Source organism: Triplophysa dalaica, chromosome 7 (genome assembly GCF_015846415.1).
Source record: "Triplophysa dalaica isolate WHDGS20190420 chromosome 7, ASM1584641v1, whole genome shotgun sequence".
Lineage (NCBI taxonomy): Eukaryota > Metazoa > Chordata > Actinopteri > Cypriniformes > Nemacheilidae > Triplophysa > Triplophysa dalaica.
In genome coordinates, this window is record NC_079548.1 from 16101690 (window position 1) to 16121062 (window position 19373).

The 19373-nt window shown below is 37.0% G+C and overlaps 3 protein-coding genes across 3 annotated transcripts; all 3 read right to left on the reverse strand.

The window, feature by feature from the left end:
* Positions 1-3138: 3138 nt before the first annotated feature.
* On the reverse strand, positions 3139-5437 carry LOC130426643 (uncharacterized). The gene is made up of 6 exons (XM_056753522.1): positions 5294-5437; positions 4559-4657; positions 4404-4466; positions 4271-4324; positions 3819-3955; positions 3139-3595 (listed from the first exon to the last, which is right to left on the reverse strand). The coding sequence occupies exons 1-6, from the start codon at positions 5361-5363 to the stop codon at positions 3416-3418; spliced, it is 603 nt and encodes a 200-aa protein (XP_056609500.1). The 5' UTR covers positions 5364-5437; the 3' UTR covers positions 3139-3415.
* Positions 5438-6068: 631 nt separating this feature from the next.
* On the reverse strand, positions 6069-8247 carry LOC130426622 (perlucin-like protein). Its single transcript, XM_056753495.1, has 7 exons — positions 7983-8247; positions 7801-7896; positions 7430-7474; positions 7240-7341; positions 7009-7145; positions 6792-6910; positions 6069-6653 (listed from the first exon to the last, which is right to left on the reverse strand). Exons 1-7 carry the CDS (start codon positions 8044-8046, stop codon positions 6500-6502), a joined length of 717 nt encoding a protein of 238 aa, XP_056609473.1. The 5' UTR covers positions 8047-8247; the 3' UTR covers positions 6069-6499.
* Positions 8248-10330: 2083 nt separating this feature from the next.
* nmt1a (N-myristoyltransferase 1a) lies at positions 10331-18855 on the reverse strand. The gene is made up of 12 exons (XM_056754004.1): positions 18698-18855; positions 16926-17028; positions 16557-16701; positions 16074-16192; positions 15880-15971; positions 15612-15728; positions 14757-14927; positions 14269-14377; positions 13525-13695; positions 12760-12927; positions 12393-12530; positions 10331-11715 (listed from the first exon to the last, which is right to left on the reverse strand). The coding sequence occupies exons 1-12, from the start codon at positions 18805-18807 to the stop codon at positions 11695-11697; spliced, it is 1464 nt and encodes a 487-aa protein (XP_056609982.1). The 5' UTR covers positions 18808-18855; the 3' UTR covers positions 10331-11694.
* Between the last annotated feature and the right edge of the window lie 518 nt (positions 18856-19373).

The window sequence follows — 19373 nt, forward strand, 5'->3', positions numbered from 1 at the left end:
ACCGATCTCCCAACATATGAAGACTTTACAAACAGTTTAAAGCATATGAAAGACTCGTGTGTACAAAATAAAGTAAAAAGAGTTTCAGTACCAAGGTTGGGGTGTGGACTGGATAAACATTTCAGAGGGTACAAAACATTTTAAGCAAAGTGTTTGCGAAAGAGGACATGGTGATAACAATATACTCATTATAATCAAGTTTATACCATTATCATTGGCCATTATTGTTGTTTACTTTAAATCATGTATTTTGAGTCATTTATTTCCATTTTTTTTTTAACGAGTGTATTATAAAAAACTTAACCATGAGGCGGAAATAGAAAAAAACTAAAACACAGCTGCTAAAACTCCAACTGGATTTAGCTAGAGCCAATGGCCCGAAAAAGACAAAAACAAATGCCCCAACACTCAACAAATGACCCACCTACCCAATCACTTATTTCCCCTTACTTTGGGTATGATCAGGGAGGGAACTACCAACTAACCCCTTCACCAATAGGTCCCTGGGGAGGTTATAGGGGACAGAGGGGAGGTAACATGGGAAGTAGGGGTAGAGGGCAACCGAGGGGTGCATGTTTTGGGTGTGGGGACACTGATCATTGGAGAAATGAATGTCCCATGGCAGGGGATGGTCAGTTTACGGGGCCACCTCGAGGGGGATGGGGTCCTCAGCAGGGTGGACCCAGTGGTCGTGGCAGGGGACCACAAGCCTCACGATACCCGGGGCAACAACATCCGTCTCCACCCAGTTTTCAGGCGCCCATGCACCCAACATGGGGCCAGGGGGAAGACGCGGGGGATTGTCGAAGGGGCCCACAGAGACCCATCATGAGCGGAATGGCTGAGTTCCTCATGGACATAGTGGTTAACAACAGACCACTAACAGCTCTGGTAGATACCGGAGCAACATACTCCACTGTAACAAGAGGCACAATCACTGACAAAGACATAAGTGATAAAACAGCGGGAGTTATGGGCTTCTCTGGTGGGTTAGAACACTGGCCAATGACTAAAAACCTTACCACCAAGGTGACGAATCAGAGCCTTTCACACTCATTTCTGTACTCATCAGATGTCCCGGTACCCCTACTGGGGAGATATTTACTGATTAAACTGGGAGCAAGCATTTTATGTTCACCACAGGGGGAGTTGTGGTGACAGACGACTGTTCACCAGAGTACCAAAAAAACAAAAAAAACAATATGTTTATGTGCTATGGTCAGGCTAGGAGCTCCTTTAACATTAATAGGAGAAAAGGTGGTGGAGTTACAACAACAAGGTGTAGGAAGTTTAACAAAATGAAGAAGACACCATGTGTTGAGTAAACGAGCTGCAGCTATCATTGATTTATCAATAAACAGTCCCACATATATAGATGCCATAGGAGTTCCACGCGGTGTCCCATATGAATATGAATTAGCTGACCAGATAGCTCCAGGATTTGAGAATATACCAGTTCTATCTATAATCTTCCCAGTCACCCCTAACAAAAATGAAGATAGGATTAATTATGTTCATTACAATGTTATGAGATTAGCCAATCTGTCCAGGGATGCAGTAGAGGGACTATCTGAACAATAAGCGCCCACCTCATTAATGGCCGTACAAAATAGATTAGTATTAGACATGCTCTTAGCGGAAAAAGGTGGAGTCTGTCATATGTTTGGTGATTTGTCCTCTATCCCTCATTCATCTATGCATATACTGAAATTGCTAATTGATTAGAATGGCATTGAACTTTAGGTCTTGTTAGATTCAATACAGTATGCCAAAAAATGTTTCCTTGTCTTCTTGATACTGAAATACCGACATAAAGTCATCCTTTGCATTGGAGAATTGATCCCTCAGGCATCCGCAAAAATACAGGCTCTGTAACCTCTCAATGGAATAAGTAACTACAAATTGTAATGTCTTTTGATGTTGAGTGCAATTTTCAATAAAGAGTTTATTAAAAAATGATAACTGGCGTAAATTGTTTCGCCCGGAAGTAGACGAAAGTAGATGTCTACTTCCGGCCGAAACAATTTACGGCAGTTTAAAAAAAAAGTAGTTTGACACAACTCGTTCCATTCCGGAAATATTTTTTTTATAAACTGAGATGGTGGTCTAGTGGGTTAAACCACTGAACTGGTAAATCAAAGGTTGCTGGTTTGATCCCAGCATCCACCACCAGTGTGTCCTTGAGCAAGACACTTTACTCCATGTTGCTCCAGGGGGATTGTCCCTGTAATAAGTGCACTGTAAGTCGCTTTGGATAAAAGCGTCTGCCAAATGACTAAGTGTAAATATAAATGTAAACTCTTAATTGAGAATTGCACTTTACTTCGAAAGACATTAAACAAATTACAATTTGTAATGGTTTTTAGGAATTTACTCAACGAGGGATAGGCAACTCTACCCTTTTGAGCGGAAAAGGGTTTGTCTTTTTTTTATTATTTTCATACTATTTTATTTTTGAATACCAATCAAAATATAATATAAAAATTATATGTGTGAGTGAGAAATATTTTTTATTTATATATTTTTTTATTTAAATATAGAAAAACATATATGCAATAGTTTTTATAAGTGATTCTCTTTTTTGGCAAAATATGTCACGGTTAATATGTGGCACAAATTGTTACATCAATTGAATAAGTAAAAAAAATCTAACTTAACAGTTTACATTTGTAAGACACCATTTAGTAAAGTGTGTGTTTTATTGCGATTGCATTAGTACGTCTGCGCTGACTGTGAAGTCTTATTGGCTCTCGACAGCGTCATGACGTCATTCTGAACGAGCTCTGTATGCGTTGCACACATTGATGATCTTCGTCTAAACTTATTTCTGGCCACAATTCAGAAGGTTTGCAACGCAATTTGTTTTGGAATATACTGTTTGTTTGTCAATTTATGCAATAAATACCTGTGACTGGCTGTACATTTACATGTGTTGCGTTTTGATTGTTTGAGTTGCATTTAGGTTTAGGGTGGGGGTTGGGTTAGGGGTTCAAAAATATCTTTAAAACTATAAATATTGATGAAATTATAATGTATACTATAACAAATACGAAGAATTAAATCCATAAAAAGTGAACAAGCTAAAGCAATGGAATGAATGTACTTCATAATAAACTGTAATTTTTTGTCGAAATAAGGTGCTTGTACAAATGACCGACTGGGTCTTTATTTGGGGTGGACAGTTAATGAAACATTATAGAAATGGTCGCAATATTCTGCCCATTGTAACTCATATCCACAATTATGAAGGGAAAAAATGAAGTAAAATAAAGAATAGTGCACATTTAAAAAAATTATCACATTATAGCAAATGCATTCATATATATATATTCATATATACATTTACTATAGTGCAGTAACATCTTATGATGATTTTACGATTAACAACATAAAATGAATCAGTCATATTTTTAAATCAGAGGCATGGAATCTCACAAATGCTTCTCTCTTCCCTATGGCAAGATGCATCCCCTTGTTTATTTCCTTTAAGTGTGTCACAGTTGACTTGTTCCTGTCCTTCCCAGTTCCCCCCACGGTTGCCAGTCCAGTAAAGATAAGATTCTCCAGTCATGCATATTCTATTAGCCAGAAATGCCTGCATTTCAAATAAATATATATTTTTTATAATTTCTGTTATACATATTATAATATTTTCTAAATAAAATATTTGTATTTATCGGAATGAGATGAAATACTATTTTGTATGCAAGAAAACAGAGGTCTACATAAGTGGACATACTTCTTACTCTTTTCCTCTCCATCATACATTCTTCCTTGTTTAAAAAAATATAAGTAAAATACAATTTAATGTACGCTACCTTTTTATCCGTGTTGTTGATGATGACCAGATCTCCTCCATGTTTCTTACAGTGTTTTCTGCTGATGTTCCAGGTCAGGTTAAAGCTGGAGAAAACATAGAAACTGCCGTTGCCTTTTACCCACTGCTCTGGCAAATCTACAAAGACATTTTTTACAATGATGTAGAAAAGGAAATGAAAGTCTGTGGCTTGACTAAAAATACAGTAATGTACCCAGTTCGCTGCACCTTTACATACTTGTAAATGTATTTCCTCAGTACGTCTGACTGACTGGTTGTTATAAATAATACAAGACTATAGGCCCGTGGAGATACAGAGCACAACATGGTTTTACTGTATAAAGAACTCATTAGTCACAAGCATAAAGGTGGCAAAATATATATCCGGGAACAGTCTGTTACAAGCATAATCCTATGGACAGTATGCTGAATAAAAAGAAAAGAGAGTTTTACCTGGGCAGTAGTTTAATAATTCCTTCTCCTCATATTTGCAACTTGGATTACCTTCTGAAAAAATGTGTGAAATTTATGTAGTAATATCTTACATTGTCTCTCTATAAAACAAAAGTTTACAGAGAGCTTTTACCTGAATTTGAGCAGTTTCTTACTGGTGCACAGTGCCAAAATGTACTAGTTTCCTTCATGAAATCTGTAGTGAACAAATGTATATGTAAATATTGCTTTGATAAGTTTGTTTGCTTGTTTGATGTTTGACTTGTGAGTCGTGTTTGTCATACTTACACCAGGATCCTAGCGCTGCATTAGTCAAAAGAGATAGTAAGAGAACAAATAGAACCACGACGAAGATATAACTTTTCTTCTTGGTACCAGCCCTCCTGTCTATAAAATACATATTAAAATGGACAATGAGGAAAAACAAATGCAAAGAAAGAGGTTTTCATAATTAGCTACACATTGCCTTTAAAAAAACATTGTTTCTTGTTGGGGATGCCATTATACCCATCAACAGCCATTTGTTTACAAATTTTGACGTAAATTGAAAATAAATTTTGAAAGACATTACTGCATTAGATTATTTTAGGATGCGAAAAAGAGAAGTATGTGTATTATATTTTTATCAGTTTGTCTATTTTACTTAGTTTTCCGCTGTAGGGTTGATCTTAAATATTAACAGGTAACCGTGAAGATCATTTAGAAATGTAACAATTTATTTTGTCAAATTAGAGCAATTCTTACAATTAAAATGTAGTGACTCTGGATTTGCTTATGAGTTTAAGCACACCAGCAATGCGCGAAACCAACAGTTAAGAGAAAGTTTAATATGAGCCACAGGTGACCTGTAAAGCGGTACGTACTAGCAGAACACATTTATCAGAAGGATCATAGCATGCACATGGATGTTAAACACAAGTAACATATTCTTAAAAGAGACGAAATTCTTAAAAGAGACTGTTCCACGCAGCTGGTGAACACAGATGAAACACTTTTTAACTTTAATAAATATCAAGCACTCACCCTCACATATGTTCTTTTTCATCCATTTGGTGTTATCATAAACATGATCACACATGTCATGTTTGGCCATTATTGTCAAATAGAGATGTGACGCTTGCTCTGATAAAGCTGCCTCTGGGTATCAGATCAGTGCTAACCCTCTAATACACACAGATCGTCATTTCCTGTGAACATTTGTCAGAACATTTTGTAGGTGTGAAGACAAACCACAAACTATAGCATGTTAATCTGTCCTACACTGTAAAAAGCGTAAATTGTTGCTAAATAATGTACAACTATATATAATAAAATATAGATACAATCAACCTGGTCGCACCAATTGCGTATAAATAACACGCTGTGGCATTATTGTCTAATACGTACGCCAAATTGCGATTTTGCGTGCATGATACGCCAATGTTTGCTTGTACCTGGGAGGAGATCAGACATTTTAAAAATAATTAAAATAATACTGTTAGGTTTAGGGTTTGGGTTAAAGGTTATAATATACACGGACGCTAACATTAGGTTTAGGGTTTGGGTAAGGGGACAGGGTAATGAGACAAATTACTGTTTAATATGCAAACACGGTAATTGGGGTATCATATGCACGCAAAAATAGGCGTATTTATGCACGTAAAAACGCAATTTGGCGTCCGTAGCCTATTATACGATAATGCACAGCGCGTGTTATTTATACGCAATTGCTGCGAATATGTAGATCAGCCCATTAAGATAAATATGTCCTTAATCATTTATTAAAATCAATGTAGAAATTGGAATGAAACAACATGTGTAACCATGCAAAATAGTTTTTATTGTGTATCTTCAAACCACAACTCAGAAGACAGAATACATGAAGAGTTCATTTGTAGAACAATTTGTAAAATCATGTTTTTATTGTGCATTACAATGAATATCAATCAACTGCAGTTTATTATTAAGATATTTAGATTAAATAATAACAACTAAAAAATAAAGCTAACTAACATAATAAAACACAAAAAACATGACACATAAAAATAATAATAAAAAATGTTTATCTGTTTTTGTAAATAGACTCTTCATACGTAAAATACCATTTTGATTCAATACATTCAATAATCTGATACACATCTGCTTTAACGTTATATTGTTAAAAACTATTAAATTGATTGTAATTTTTCAGATTTTCGTGCACCTGTATGGTAAACCACAGGTCAAAGTAATTCATATGGCAAACATTTACTAAGCACACAAAATTTCACAAATCCCTCTCTCTTTCCTTAAGCAAGAAACATCTCCCCATTTTGCTTCTGTGATCCGTCCATTTAAAATAACACAATCTTCACCTTCAGGATACTCAGGCGATGTGTAGTTATCCGGATCAGATGCCCAAAATCTGACACATACATTTTAAGAAAAAACAATTATTATGGCTTTATCCTGGCTTATAGTTATTTGCACTAATCCAACCAAGTCTAAAATTGAAGAGACAATTTGAATCCCATCAACACACAAGATTTCAATTGATACTTGCCTATGAGTTAAGTGGGTGTCGTCCACCCACCGCCACTTCCCCTCATCGTGGCTATCGCTCAGACCAATCCAATATAATGCTTTTGTTGTCGTATTCAATATCAGGCCAGCAACATATTCCTGCATGACAGATAGACCATTTAAAATGCAGATACTACAGTATACATACTTTAATATGATGTGTAGCAAATAAAAAGAATAATGATCTCCTTCTATACCTGCTCCTCTTTACTATTGATGATCACCAGGTCTCCACCCAGAGCCTGACAGCGTTCCCTGCTGCTGTTCCAGTTCTTTGCATCCGTAGAGAAAACATAGAATCTACCCTTGCCCTTGAACCATACCTCAGCAAAATCTTTTGCGACAGAAATGGACAAAACATAATAAGTAATAATAACAAATTTGATTTACGTCTAAAATGTGACATGACTGAGTAATGTATCACTTGCTTTTTTCTGGACAGTTATGAGCTGCTGTCCAGTCTTTATTATCCTTGGGATGGATCCATATGTTTTGTGCATTGTGTTCGTCATCTAGTGCTTCATGAAGCACTTAAATGGAGAAACAATTAAAACACATGCAAAAATCATCTTTGTGTTATCATGTAGAAGGAAACGGTGTGGACTTGATATACAGTACCGGGATCTGTGCAGTTTGTAACTGGCTCGCAACCATCTCTGTAATCTGTCATAAAAATATGATCATACATTATACAAAGTCCGTATCACAGTGTGAATACCTACACATAACCTCAACACTACATGCAAAAGAAAGTGAATATTTTCATATAGTCTATTTGATAGTCAATAATCCAAGATTTTAAAACCTGAATGCATAGAAATAAGAGAAAAAAAATACACTAAACATGCGCGTATTTGATGTGTGCTGTAATTGTTAGTGATACAGAAAAAGTATATTGTTTTGATAATGTATAATAAATAAATGTTTTTATTCTTTTAACCACATATTCTGGTATTGTGTGGGTTCATGTAAATCATGAGGTTACTCACGCAGATATACCAACACCGCATTAGCCACCGAAGACAGGAAGAGGGCAACAAAGAGAACCACAGTCCCGCCTCGTTCCTTGCTGAAAGAGTTTTTATCTAAAAAACAAGTTAAAATAACATACAATAAACTACTCATGCATTCAGTTCAATGTATCAATACAAAAAATTTTGTCCAGATTTACTTGATGGTCTTGACGTGGTCTTTAGAACAGTATTGCAATAAATATTCTCATGCATGTTTTGCATGCACAGAAGCAAGGACTGAAGTGTGGACCTTACGAAGCCAGATCACTTGTTATATTTCCTGTAATCATATCCTGTCAGTTGTTCATTGGTTGTTACGGGTACCATGTTCAATACGGTGTCTCTAGCCCTGTTTCTTTGTTTTTCAAGGTAGATTTGGGTCCCTAATTACGATTTATTTATTGTATTTGGCCTATAAAATACTAATCATGAAAATGGCCAAGATTCCTCCGCACCCTCTGCACAAACCCCACCCAACATTATAGGTTAGTGGGTTAATATGCGTTCAGTGCTGGTAGTAAATACGGTAATTTCACATGTGTACATACTGTGTGATACATATATGACTGTTAAGAAAGAACGCATCAATTTAATAAGTCAAATAATAGGGCAGAATAGGAAAGACATGAAAGTTGAAAAAAGATTGAGGATCTGGCGTTGGTATCCTTTTCTTATCAATGTATGTAATAAGTAGAATAAAATGACAATCAAACCATGTAACTATGATGATCTATGCAGAAGTGTTGCTAAGAAGTAGTGAACTTTCGTCAGACAAAGTCTGTTCCTGTTCACAGTTCACAAAAGGATCTAGAATGTGTTAAAATTTTTAGAGTGCAAAAGCAACCACACCCCATTTTGTATGTGCAAAAACATTTTTTGATAAAACAACCTATATATTTTTTATAATTCAACCAATAAAATTGTTTTTTTACTTAAAACACAAAAATGTTAACTATGGGGCAAGTTGGGCCACATAAGTCAGGGCAGGTTTCAGTGTGGTTGAAGAGCAGTATTGAAAGGACATCTGTTTTTTTGTGTCGTCAACGCTGTTCAGTCATTGCATTGTCACATGCCACATAGACACATAAAATGTTTCACCACCGAAACTATTGCAAAACCATTGTAATTTAATAAAAACTGAAGTTAAATCACAGGAAGTCAGGAATTAGGGTATTTTATTATGGGATTATTATAATGAGAGGCTGAAATTTTAATCTGTATGCTTTGCGTCCATCTGACACTGATCTTTAAAACAACCCTCAGAATATTATTAAAAGCATCCTATGGGCAATCCCTACAAATTATTCACTAGAACATGGAATGCTGCAAATGCTTCTCTCCTTGTTTAAGCAAGAAAAATCTCCCCATTTTTTTGTAAATCTATACACCACAGTCTTCCCCCAAGTGATCATGATGTTCATCATCATCATCGGGAGGGTAAATCCACCATCTGAAAGATAACCTAAAAGATCTGTGTATGATGCATATGCATTTAAGAACTTTAAATCTTACAACAAGCACTGCTGCAGCTCACAAGACACAAATCTAAGCATAGCAGATACGCATTAGATGTCATTCCAGATTTGAAATGATACTTGTGTGAGATAAGTGTTTAAGGGGGTGTTGTCTACCCAAAGCAACACCCCCTCAGTCTGGTTTTCAGTCAGGCCAATCCAGTGTAGCGTCAATGTGTCTAATGTGCAGAGCAAGAAATTCCAAAAAATACAATTTTTATACAATAAAAACCAAAATATGTAGACTAACTGATCAAGAATAATTTACATTTGTGTGTATCTAAATACATTTTAACACAAATCAAATTACATTTATATGATAGATGAGATGAGAGTTCATTCGCAAGTGCCTTGGGTGAGTCTAGTTCAACATTCAACCGAAATCTAATTTGAACATCTTTTATAGTGAAGAAAACATCTTTCTTCTCAGAAAGCCATGCAGTACAATTTTAGGCATCACTCGTGTGCATATCACACATTTGATCCTTAGCAAATACCACAGATCTGAATTGTACCTGCTCTTCATTGCTGTTGATCATGACCAGGTCTCCAATCCGGGCTCGACAGTATTTTCTGCTTTGTATCCAGTGTATTCATTTGTCATGGAACACATAGAATCTCTCCTTGTTCAAAACACGCTTGTCCGGCAAACCTGAAACATTTGCTTCCTTAAAAACACAAACACTATGATAAGATCTATTATATCACTGAATTTAACAGACCTGGATCTAAACTTCGCCACAGGGCATTACTGGCTCATGAAACTCAGATATTATTTAGCGAATTACACACTAAAGAAAAGGAAGTTTAGAAAACCAGATTGGATGTTATAATCTAGGTACATTCTTAAAAGAAAAAAAATTACCATCAAACTATACATACGAAGGTAAATACCAATTCATATCGTTTCCGTTTGTAGAGAGTTTGTTCGTACTTTCCACGAGGAACATTCACACTACAGGTTCCAAACTCTTACATAGCAAACCGCAAAGTAAAGTCACAGCAGCTGCTACTTTTTATTTAGCACAACAAAAAAAACATGACATCTTTCACTCATTTCATAAAAGCTGAAATATTTTAGTCGCTGCCATTGTTCATACACAACCAGTTTCCTCAAATCACTCTTCTTTTACCCTATAACTATGAATACCACAAGTTTAGAGTAGATAGTGCCGGTTACTCACAGTTCTTTACTGCTCTGGTTCTATGCTCTTCTGTTTCCTAAAATGACACTGCAGCTCTGAACAACAGTCATAAATAAGTTTTAAAGTGTAAATATAGTTAGGATTTTCACACATCCTTTAGAGCAGTAAAACTTTGAATTGGCAAAATCTATTCTCTAAGACACATCACAATTCATTCTTAACACATTTCTTCGCACTTGCCCAACCTCCCACCCTCCCCGATCAAAACAGTTTTCTCAAAAACATAATTATTGCTAATTTAATCCCTTAACCATCTGTAAAATGTAGATTTAATCACTGTCAACTTGTAGATCTTCTAGGTTTTTATCTTGTATCCTTGGTTATTTACATAGGCGCTTATATGTTGGCAATACTTTGAGAGGAAATCACAGGCAGTTAAGAGTCAAATAAGCAATAAACCGATTAGAGACGAAAGACTCAAAGCAATGTCAAAGCAAAACCGAGACAAATAGATCTCTCACTGCGTACCACACCCACTGATTGGTCAAAGTATGTCAAAAGAAAGAGGAGATGGTTTCCATGGCAACAAACAATCTAAGGATGCAGGAAGAAAACGACCAAAGAAAATCATTGACAGCAGCCCTTGTCATGTCCATTTTGGGTGTTTATTATCTCACTTGTCTTTTGATTGTTTTATTATATTCTTGTCTAAAACACTGAGGTGAATGAACGTTTTCATTCTTTTTTGCAAAAGCACCTGCCGCAGGCCAGGGAGTGTTACTCTGAATGAGTTGGACCACACTGATGGGAGCGTGTCTGGTAGTTATGTACGGGTGGCTTTGCGTGTCTGTGTGTGAGTGCCATTAATAACAATCATAACAGATTAAAGTTCCTCATCTCTGATGATGGTAATTACAATGGCTTTGGGTCCATGCGCAGAGAGAGTATAAGAAAAAAAGATGGAGCGAACGAGTGAGCGAGAGAGAGATAGATAGATAGAGAGAGAGAGGGGGAAGAGGAAATATGATCAATCAAATCCTCTCATCCTGGCAGCAGTAGTGCAGGTCCAAAAGGTCAAAGTTCAAATGGCCGGTGAATTCTTCTTCCTGAAGCAGTAAGTCCATTTTTAGCATCTGGCAGGTGGTCAGTGCGTGATGTCATAACTTGGACTCGCTGTCACGCGAGACCAAGGTTACTGATGGTAAAATGGATCACTGCAGTACCAAACCCACCTAGAAATGAACACAGTTATACTTTAGGTAACTGTATAGTAACTTTGTGGTAATAAATGGCAAATAAACATCCCTGCCTTGTGTGACAAAGAGCTCTCATGTTACCCAGTAAAAAAGATTATAAAACAATGGGCACCTTGTGCACATACTTAAAAGGTTCAATATGTCATTTTTGTGGAAGATCTATTGACAGAAATACAATATACTATACACATGTCTTCAGAGGTATATAATCCACCATGTCGTTTCTACAGTAGCCCAAAAACAGACAAACTGATCTACAGAGCGCGTTTCGCAAACATGTTATCGCCTTCAGCATAAGAAAAAAACGTGAGAACATCTCAGCCGTAATTCACGGAACAGCCATATATAACACAGAATCGATTTAGACATGTATAATTAGTGTGAATTGTGATACATATCTCCCAGTCATAATTTTACCTAAACCACATTGAATAAATAAACAGGTAGGATTATTTTACACTGCAAAATAGTGTGTCAGACTGTCCTACCATCATAAACAAAACATGAAAGATTAATTTACACATTAAATGTGCGCATGCCTGGTAGGATAATATGACGGGTAGGATGAAATTTCCGGACACCGGCAAATTTCATACACTAGACTTTTGAGAATGTCAAACGCTAATGATTTCCTTTTCAGTGAAAATATGCACCTTTTCTGCGCCCATGCTGGGACATTTCCAATTGTAGAGATAATACTGCAGATTTCCATCTCCGATGCCAAACTTGAGCTTCTCCAAAAATGTCTTGTTCTCCATTAGGTCCAGTGCATTAAAGACATCAAATCCTTTCTAAAGCGGAAATGAGACAAGAAAAGCTCCAATAAACACAGAATATATATCTATATATATCTTATATTTTTTCTGAAATATTGTACGTGTTTAGTTAAAAACAATTTCTATTTCATTTTGTCTTTATCTTGCAGAAAATACTTGTCAAAGTAACAAAAAAGATGCAACAGTGAATAATGATGCTATGTAAAAACATTTAATAATTTTGGTAAAACATCCAGTCACTGACCGACTTGGCAAGGATAAGAGCATCTCCCATCAGGTCCAGCAGGGGTGTTGTGGTGTGTACGTTATAGAAGGAGTATGCTGCTTTCAGACTGCGGTGCACAGGATGGTTCATGATGGTTGACGGCAGTGTATAGAAACTCAAGAAGTCAGTAATTTTCCCCTCTGGATTCTAAAGCATATTAAACTTCATTAATTAGCCAATCAAGTCAAGTGTTTAAACAGTATATAGTTTACTTGTGTATACATAGTTGTGCTAAACATTATTAGCATAAAACCACCAATAAAATGGATTTAATATTTCATATCATTTTAATTATTGTAGATATTTATTAGTGCTGTCAATCGATAAAAAAAAATCCCATAAATCACACATTTTTTCTGTGATCGATCACGATTAATCGCACAAAACATTAATGTTTTAAAAAATACTTTACAATCTAATAATTTCACATTTAGTGTTCAAATGAATGTAAAAACAACAGATTTTTAACTACATCATTTTATGAATGAAAGCCAACATTCTGATATAAGTACTGTTACTGATGTCTCTGATTACTGATTAACGTTGACAGCCCTAATATTTATATATTCTGTTTAGTATTCATATTGCTTTAGCTGCAGCACTAATGCATTTATGATATAAACATGATGTGTTCCCTCTAGGGACTACAGCTTTCAGTGTTCTTAGGGGCAGGTTTAGAGCAACAGCGAGAGATATGACATAGATAACACTCAGTCCATCTTGAAGGCTTTATGAGTTTCATACCTCCACTACATAGGTGTCAATGATGTTCTCCTGAGGCAGTAGCCAGTGCTGAACCTCATCTGGGCTCATGACAGGCACCAGGTGGAACTGACTCAGGTACTCCTTCAACAGCCGATGAACCAATGGCACGTCCTTAACTGTCATCGCCCTCAGGCTTGAACTCTTGGGAGCCTTCAGAATAATAAAATGAGAAAAAATAGGAGCATAAGCATTTTCTGAGAAACAAGAAACATTTTCTCAGAACGGACAGAATTTTAATATTTTATGACTTTTCCTATGTACATAATATTTTTAGAAATGCGTTGTTAACTCAATTATAATGTTTTTGACTGTTATCACATGACTATTAATGTAAAGACCCCAGAAATAAATGTTTTTGTGACCAAGGATTTTCCCATGCTTTGAATCTGTTTGGCACCCAAGGTCAACATAAAACAAGCATTTCTGTATTTAGTTGCTTTTCCATTCATACTTCAATAAATTACACGTATTTCTATATTCAGTTATAGAAACTATCATTTAAGAAGTAACATGAGTTTATTTCAGTTCATTTTCACACTTGAATCATTCATTTGTCTACCCAAAAAATGAGGAAGTGAAGCAAATCACAAACAGAACAAGTGGGTTATAATTAACTATAACCTCTTCCTGGTCAGCATTTGTTTGTGGGTTTGTAAGAGGATGTTGACAGTGAGAAAATAAGACAGTTTAATTCATATTAGGGTTAAATAAGCATGCACACACCTCTGGGAGCCGGTAGAGCTTCATGGTACGTTGCATAGTCATGTTCCGACTCAGATGAGAAAATTTCACCTCAATCAGCTTTCGTGGGTTCAGTGATCGGTGCCAGTACCTACACGTACATACATCATACAAACAGGTAAAACACCAAGTAACAGGACATATGGGTTCTTGAAAATGGGTGCAGCTTTGTGACTAAATGGGTCTAAATAATAATTTTAACGTTTTTACAATTTATGGTTTTCAAATGCTTGAAAAAATTATGTTAGTTTTTACTTTATTATAAGTTTTATTAGAAGGCTTTTTGTGCACAAATATCTCTAATCATAGTAAAAACACAGAGGGTTGAATTTTGTGGGTATGATTGAAAGATATGCGCCCCCTGGAGGAACATTATTTAACCTGTTACTAAGCACAAACATTTGCTTTCAGATCACCAGACTAGACGCTGAGGTCCTTGTAAATCCTGTGAGAGGGTGAATGTGTCTTACCTGCAAGTGCCCACGGGTTTTGGCAGTACCACGCCTGCAGTGTACACAGCTTGAAAGATGCCCTCCAGGTTGACCCGTCTGGTGATCTCCCTGATAAGTACCGGAGCCACTCGTTTCGAGCGAAGTTTCTTATGCACACACAGAAAGTTAATCTCCACCATTTTCTTCTCTCTGGAAGGATCAATGAGCGGATATGGGTAGAAGGCTTTGAGAAATCAACGGTGTAAAAATCACTCACTTCAATAAGCAACTTGTTAGCATGTTATTTTAGCTCACACACATTTACATTTTGCAGACGCTTACAAAGCGACATGCACTCGTGAGGAAAACAAAAATGCATGAACACTTTGACTGTCTTTTTGGAAACATGTTTTAGAGAATAATACATGGTTAACTCTATTGGTCTTGTGTCAAAAAAAATCTTGTTGTTCATTCTCTCCTTTGCTTACACCAGCTTTAATCCTGCTGTTAGCATGGCCTTGTAAACTAACGGTATTGTTTGACGTGTTGACTAAAGCTTTACTTGCTCTACTACTTTTAAGTCGCTTTGGATAAGAGCGTCTGCCAAATGAATAAATGTAAACCCTACACGGTTTCACCAGTCGCACACGCCTGGTCTAAACTTAACTTCCTGTCTGTGTTTGGTTATAATATAACCCCTTATTTATAATACTGTTCATTTATATAAATACTTTATTGTATATTAATTGTATTAAATTACTATCAAAGTACACAACATTTCTAGATTCTTTGTGGAGATCTCCTCGAAGTCATGTTTTTACTAGGTCTCACATATCGTTTGTGTATGTTGTTGCCGTTGAAACCATGTATAGATTTGTGCTCATAACTGCTTACATGTCATAGATGCGAATGTTGGCTGGAATGGCACTGATGAAACCAACTAGCTTATGATTAGAGTTCACTCTCACTCCACAATGCCAATGAGGCAGCCAGCCTGGAGGACGCAGAGCCCTGGAGACAGATACATACAAACACAACTCAGATTCATTTAAACCTAGATAAACCTTTAACTATACAAACAAGGAGAACAAAAACGGTTCATTTGGTTCTCCGTGAAGTTTTTATAGTTCTTAAAGTTTTTAAAGCACACGTTTTTGCTTACCAAAGCAGAAACTCTGGGGAGTAATCAAAACGAAACATGTTGTCATCGTCCTCCACATAGTTCTCATTGAGAAGAGTGTACAACTCTTTTAGCTACGACAGAAGAAGAAACTGAATTGTTTCCCAGTGCCTGTGTAGTTTGCAGGAATATATTTGCAACACTTGTATAAAAGACTCATGGAGAGATTGTCATACCACTGCAGCGTTTCCCAGGTCAAGAGCGTCCCAGACGAAGCCCTGTGGGAGGCTGTATGGCTCATCTCTTATGGAATCTTTATCTGCTTCAATGCAACCATGTGATGTCACAGTCTCTCCTTCACAAACAAAGAAACAAACATGTCTTAAATTTGCGGAACCTAAATCTGTGCAAAAAGGAAATGAAGATCCTAAGCCTTAAAGGGATACTTTACTCGTAAATCAATATTTCCCCGGTGTTTAACTCATACTCTACTCGTTCTTTTTGGAGCTTCAAAAAGTCAACAACCATTCACTCTCAACGCTTGGACGTAAATGATACGCGGTATTATAACTCCGACTGCATTATTCTTCAAGAAAACCGTATTCAGTAAGGATGCCTTGAGGGTGAGTAAAACATGGGGAAATTTTCACTTGCTATTAAAGTATGCTTAAAAATTAAAAATGAATGTGTCAAAGAATATTAGTGTAACGGTTCAATACCAAGTTTGGGAACTGGCTGAGTGTCCCAGAACTGATAACTGCGACGTGTGGCCTCTTCCATGGTTTTAGCTGGACCCTGACCCACTGAGAAGAGCTCTATGGCCTTTTGAATTTCCTGTAACTTATCGGCAGGGAGGGAGTTCACCTGTGAAAAGAATTTTTTTTGAATTCAACTAAAATGACTGAATGCATGCACCACGTGATGGTAATATCATGGTTGTGAGGGTTTGTTCTGCATTACAAATGTTTAAGCAGACACCCAAATCACAGTAACACCACCCTGATACAAAAAATATAAATCTTTTCGAGTTTAATTATTCTTTTCACAGATATTGATTTAAAGACACACAGTCAAACACAGCCACTCACTTTGGCCAGCGGATCTTGTACTTCATCTGGGGCTCCAGATTTGTCCTTGTTCTTTTTCTTCTGCTTCTTTTTCTTCTTCTTTGCACCTGCATCACCCTTTTCCCTGCAGGTCACATGAATCCAGTTGACATGAGCGGCTACAATGCAAGGCAATGTCCACTCAGCACTAACTTTGTGTGATTCGGGTGAAAGGGGAACAGACGTCACCCCAATGAAGCCATTATTGTTTCTTAAGCGGTCTGCATTCTTTTAGACCTGACCTTTTGACTGATGTAAAAGAACGCCGGGGAACACAGCTTTACATTTCAAACAGAAAATGTTCCAGGCATGCGAAAGAAATGTTCTAGGTTATTGCTATAGTGCAATACAATTGCATTGAATTGACATAAACATATTCACCTCAATTTGTGGACAAAGTAAATTTCTGAAGCACAGGAAAAATATCTTTTATAGTAGTCTAACAGAGCAGGACGTACCTAAATGAAATTGGATGACTACAACACAGCAAACAAAGAGACGGCCAGCTAATCTTATTATTGTTCATGGGGGAGAAGCGACAGTACTGAGCCACATTTGTTAATGGGGGACAGATGGTCCATCACATCACATGACCTGCTGAAAAACGTGTGTTTTGTTTGAGGGGATGTGGGATATGACAAAAGACTGATGGAATAGGTGCTTTGACAGGATTTATCCAGCTCCTGTTAGACATGCTTTTGTTTTTCATGAACCTCATGCAACATTTATGTGCATATTGCTTCAATAGATAAATGCATCAAGATGCCTTCAGATCATAATGGACGATCGTCGTGTACATGTGTAAGGCGTGATTGATTTATGATTTAAAGGGCGTTGCTACTTTAAATTGACCCACGATTAAAACAATACAGAAAATATCACATAGATGAAGCTGGACGTAAATCGTATCGACCAGATATTATCGTAAGCAAAGCAAAGAGGCGAATCCCGACAGGATTAACGATGCATTCATTGCACGTGATTTTCGACACACTGCCATTTTTTTCAGTCAGAAAACATACTTTTGCTCTCAACATAATAATTTGACAGAATTCCGAGTTTGAGTGAAAAAAGCATAGGCCTAAAAGTTCAGCAATTGCTTTTTCCGTGTTTTTCAGGGTGTAAACCCCCAAAAGAAGGCTAAATGAAGATTTTGTAGAGGAGCTCTGTGTCCTGAAAGTGAAACCCACTGATGAACACGCCTGACCGACCGAAAGCACATCAGTAGCCGGATAAACGTTAACTGATCCTGGGGTCAAGATAACTACATTAGATCCTGTCAAACCCTCGGTTAGTGACAGCTGATACATGTGACTAACATAGTGGACAGAGACGGCAATAAAGACATGCATGACTGGCTTTGAAAAGGCGTTTTGGTTGTTTTATTGTGGCCATATTTTATGATAGGTCATTGGAGAGAATCACAATTTAACAACGAGAGTTTACATAAGACATTTTATTCTTTTATCCAAACCAGGAATACTATAAGGCTGTGAGACTGCTCTATTAAATGCCCATGATTCCAGAGAATCGGCCATATGGGTTCGTCCTCTTGTCTGATTGACGGCGCCTGGGCCAATCGTTTTCAAGTTCGCGATGCCAATCAAACGAATCAGCCAGTAGCGTAACACCAGGGGGCGGCTTCCTATACAGTTAGCGTGCTTCAACCTCGCGAAGCAAGGGCCCTGTGTTACAAGACCGACAGAAGGACGGTTTTACATTTTAACCTAACAACAAAACGCATGCACGCTCACCCATCATCAGAGTGATGTTCTTCATTTTCACAATTGCTGCAGTGTCCATGGTCCTCTTCTACCTCCGTTTCTTTCTCCTGGTTCGGTGCTGTCTCATTCTCATCCGCCATCTTTAACTAGGAAGTGAGATCTGGCCCTGCGTTCTCACATACCGCATAACTATTGGTGGACTGCATGCAAGGTCTGATGGGATCTGTAGTTGTTTTATAGCTCATCCTTTAGGCTCCACCTCGTCACAAGTATTGGGATTCTGGTTAGTAACATGTTTATTGCTTTGCTCATCGAGAGATGGCAGTAATGTTTCAAGTCTCATAATGCGTCTGTCCTATTAGACTTCTAAATTATTTACTTAAAGGGACCAAATGTACACCCCTGGAGATCCCCTTAGCAGATTCTTAGCCAACCTAGGGGTTGCCTGGGTGTAGAACAGTAAAAAGATAGCTTGTCCTGGTAACACTTCGAAATACCTGAGATTAACTAAGATTAACTCAGGTAACTAAAATTAATCTCAGTTAACTATTAACTGAGATTAACTATGAACTAACACAGGATCTGTGACTGGAAACTACTCAGAGACAGTTAAATATGATAAATGAATGCATAATTGAGTCAGTGAATGAATGACTATTGAGAATTGACTATAACAATATAAAATAAAAGGTATTCAGGGTCAGGC

What these genes read in the sequence shown, in the direction of transcription:
- LOC130426643 (XM_056753522.1), bottom strand. Translation starts at nt 5,363, where the DNA reads ATGGCCAAACATGACATGTGTGATCATGTTTATGATAACACCAAATGG. An exon ending in GAAAAAGAACATATGTGAGG is followed by an intron (nt 4,658 to 5,293) that starts GTGAGTGCTTGA and finishes TGTATTTTATAG; the next exon opens with ACAGGAGGGCTGGTACCAAG. An exon ending in ATTATTAAACTACTGCCCAG is followed by an intron (nt 3,956 to 4,270) that starts GTAAAACTCTCT and finishes ATGTCTTTGTAG; the next exon opens with ATTTGCCAGAGCAGTGGGTA.
- nmt1a (XM_056754004.1), bottom strand. Translation starts at nt 18,807, where the DNA reads ATGGCGGATGAGAATGAGACAGCACCGAACCAGGAGAAAGAAACGGAG. An exon ending in GAACATCACTCTGATGATGG is followed by an intron (nt 17,029 to 18,697) that starts GTGAGCGTGCAT and finishes TGTGACCTGCAG; the next exon opens with GGAAAAGGGTGATGCAGGTG. An exon ending in AACATTCGCATCTATGACAT is followed by an intron (nt 14,928 to 15,611) that starts GTAAGCAGTTAT and finishes TGATCCTTCCAG; the next exon opens with AGAGAAGAAAATGGTGGAGA.
- LOC130426622 (XM_056753495.1), bottom strand. Translation starts at nt 8,046, where the DNA reads ATGCAAAACATGCATGAGAATATTTATTGCAATACTGTTCTAAAGACC. An exon ending in GACCACGTCAAGACCATCAA is followed by an intron (nt 7,897 to 7,982) that starts GTAAATCTGGAC and finishes CTTGTTTTTTAG; the next exon opens with ATAAAAACTCTTTCAGCAAG. An exon ending in GACACCCACTTAACTCATAG is followed by an intron (nt 6,654 to 6,791) that starts GCAAGTATCAAT and finishes TGTATGTGTCAG; the next exon opens with ATTTTGGGCATCTGATCCGG.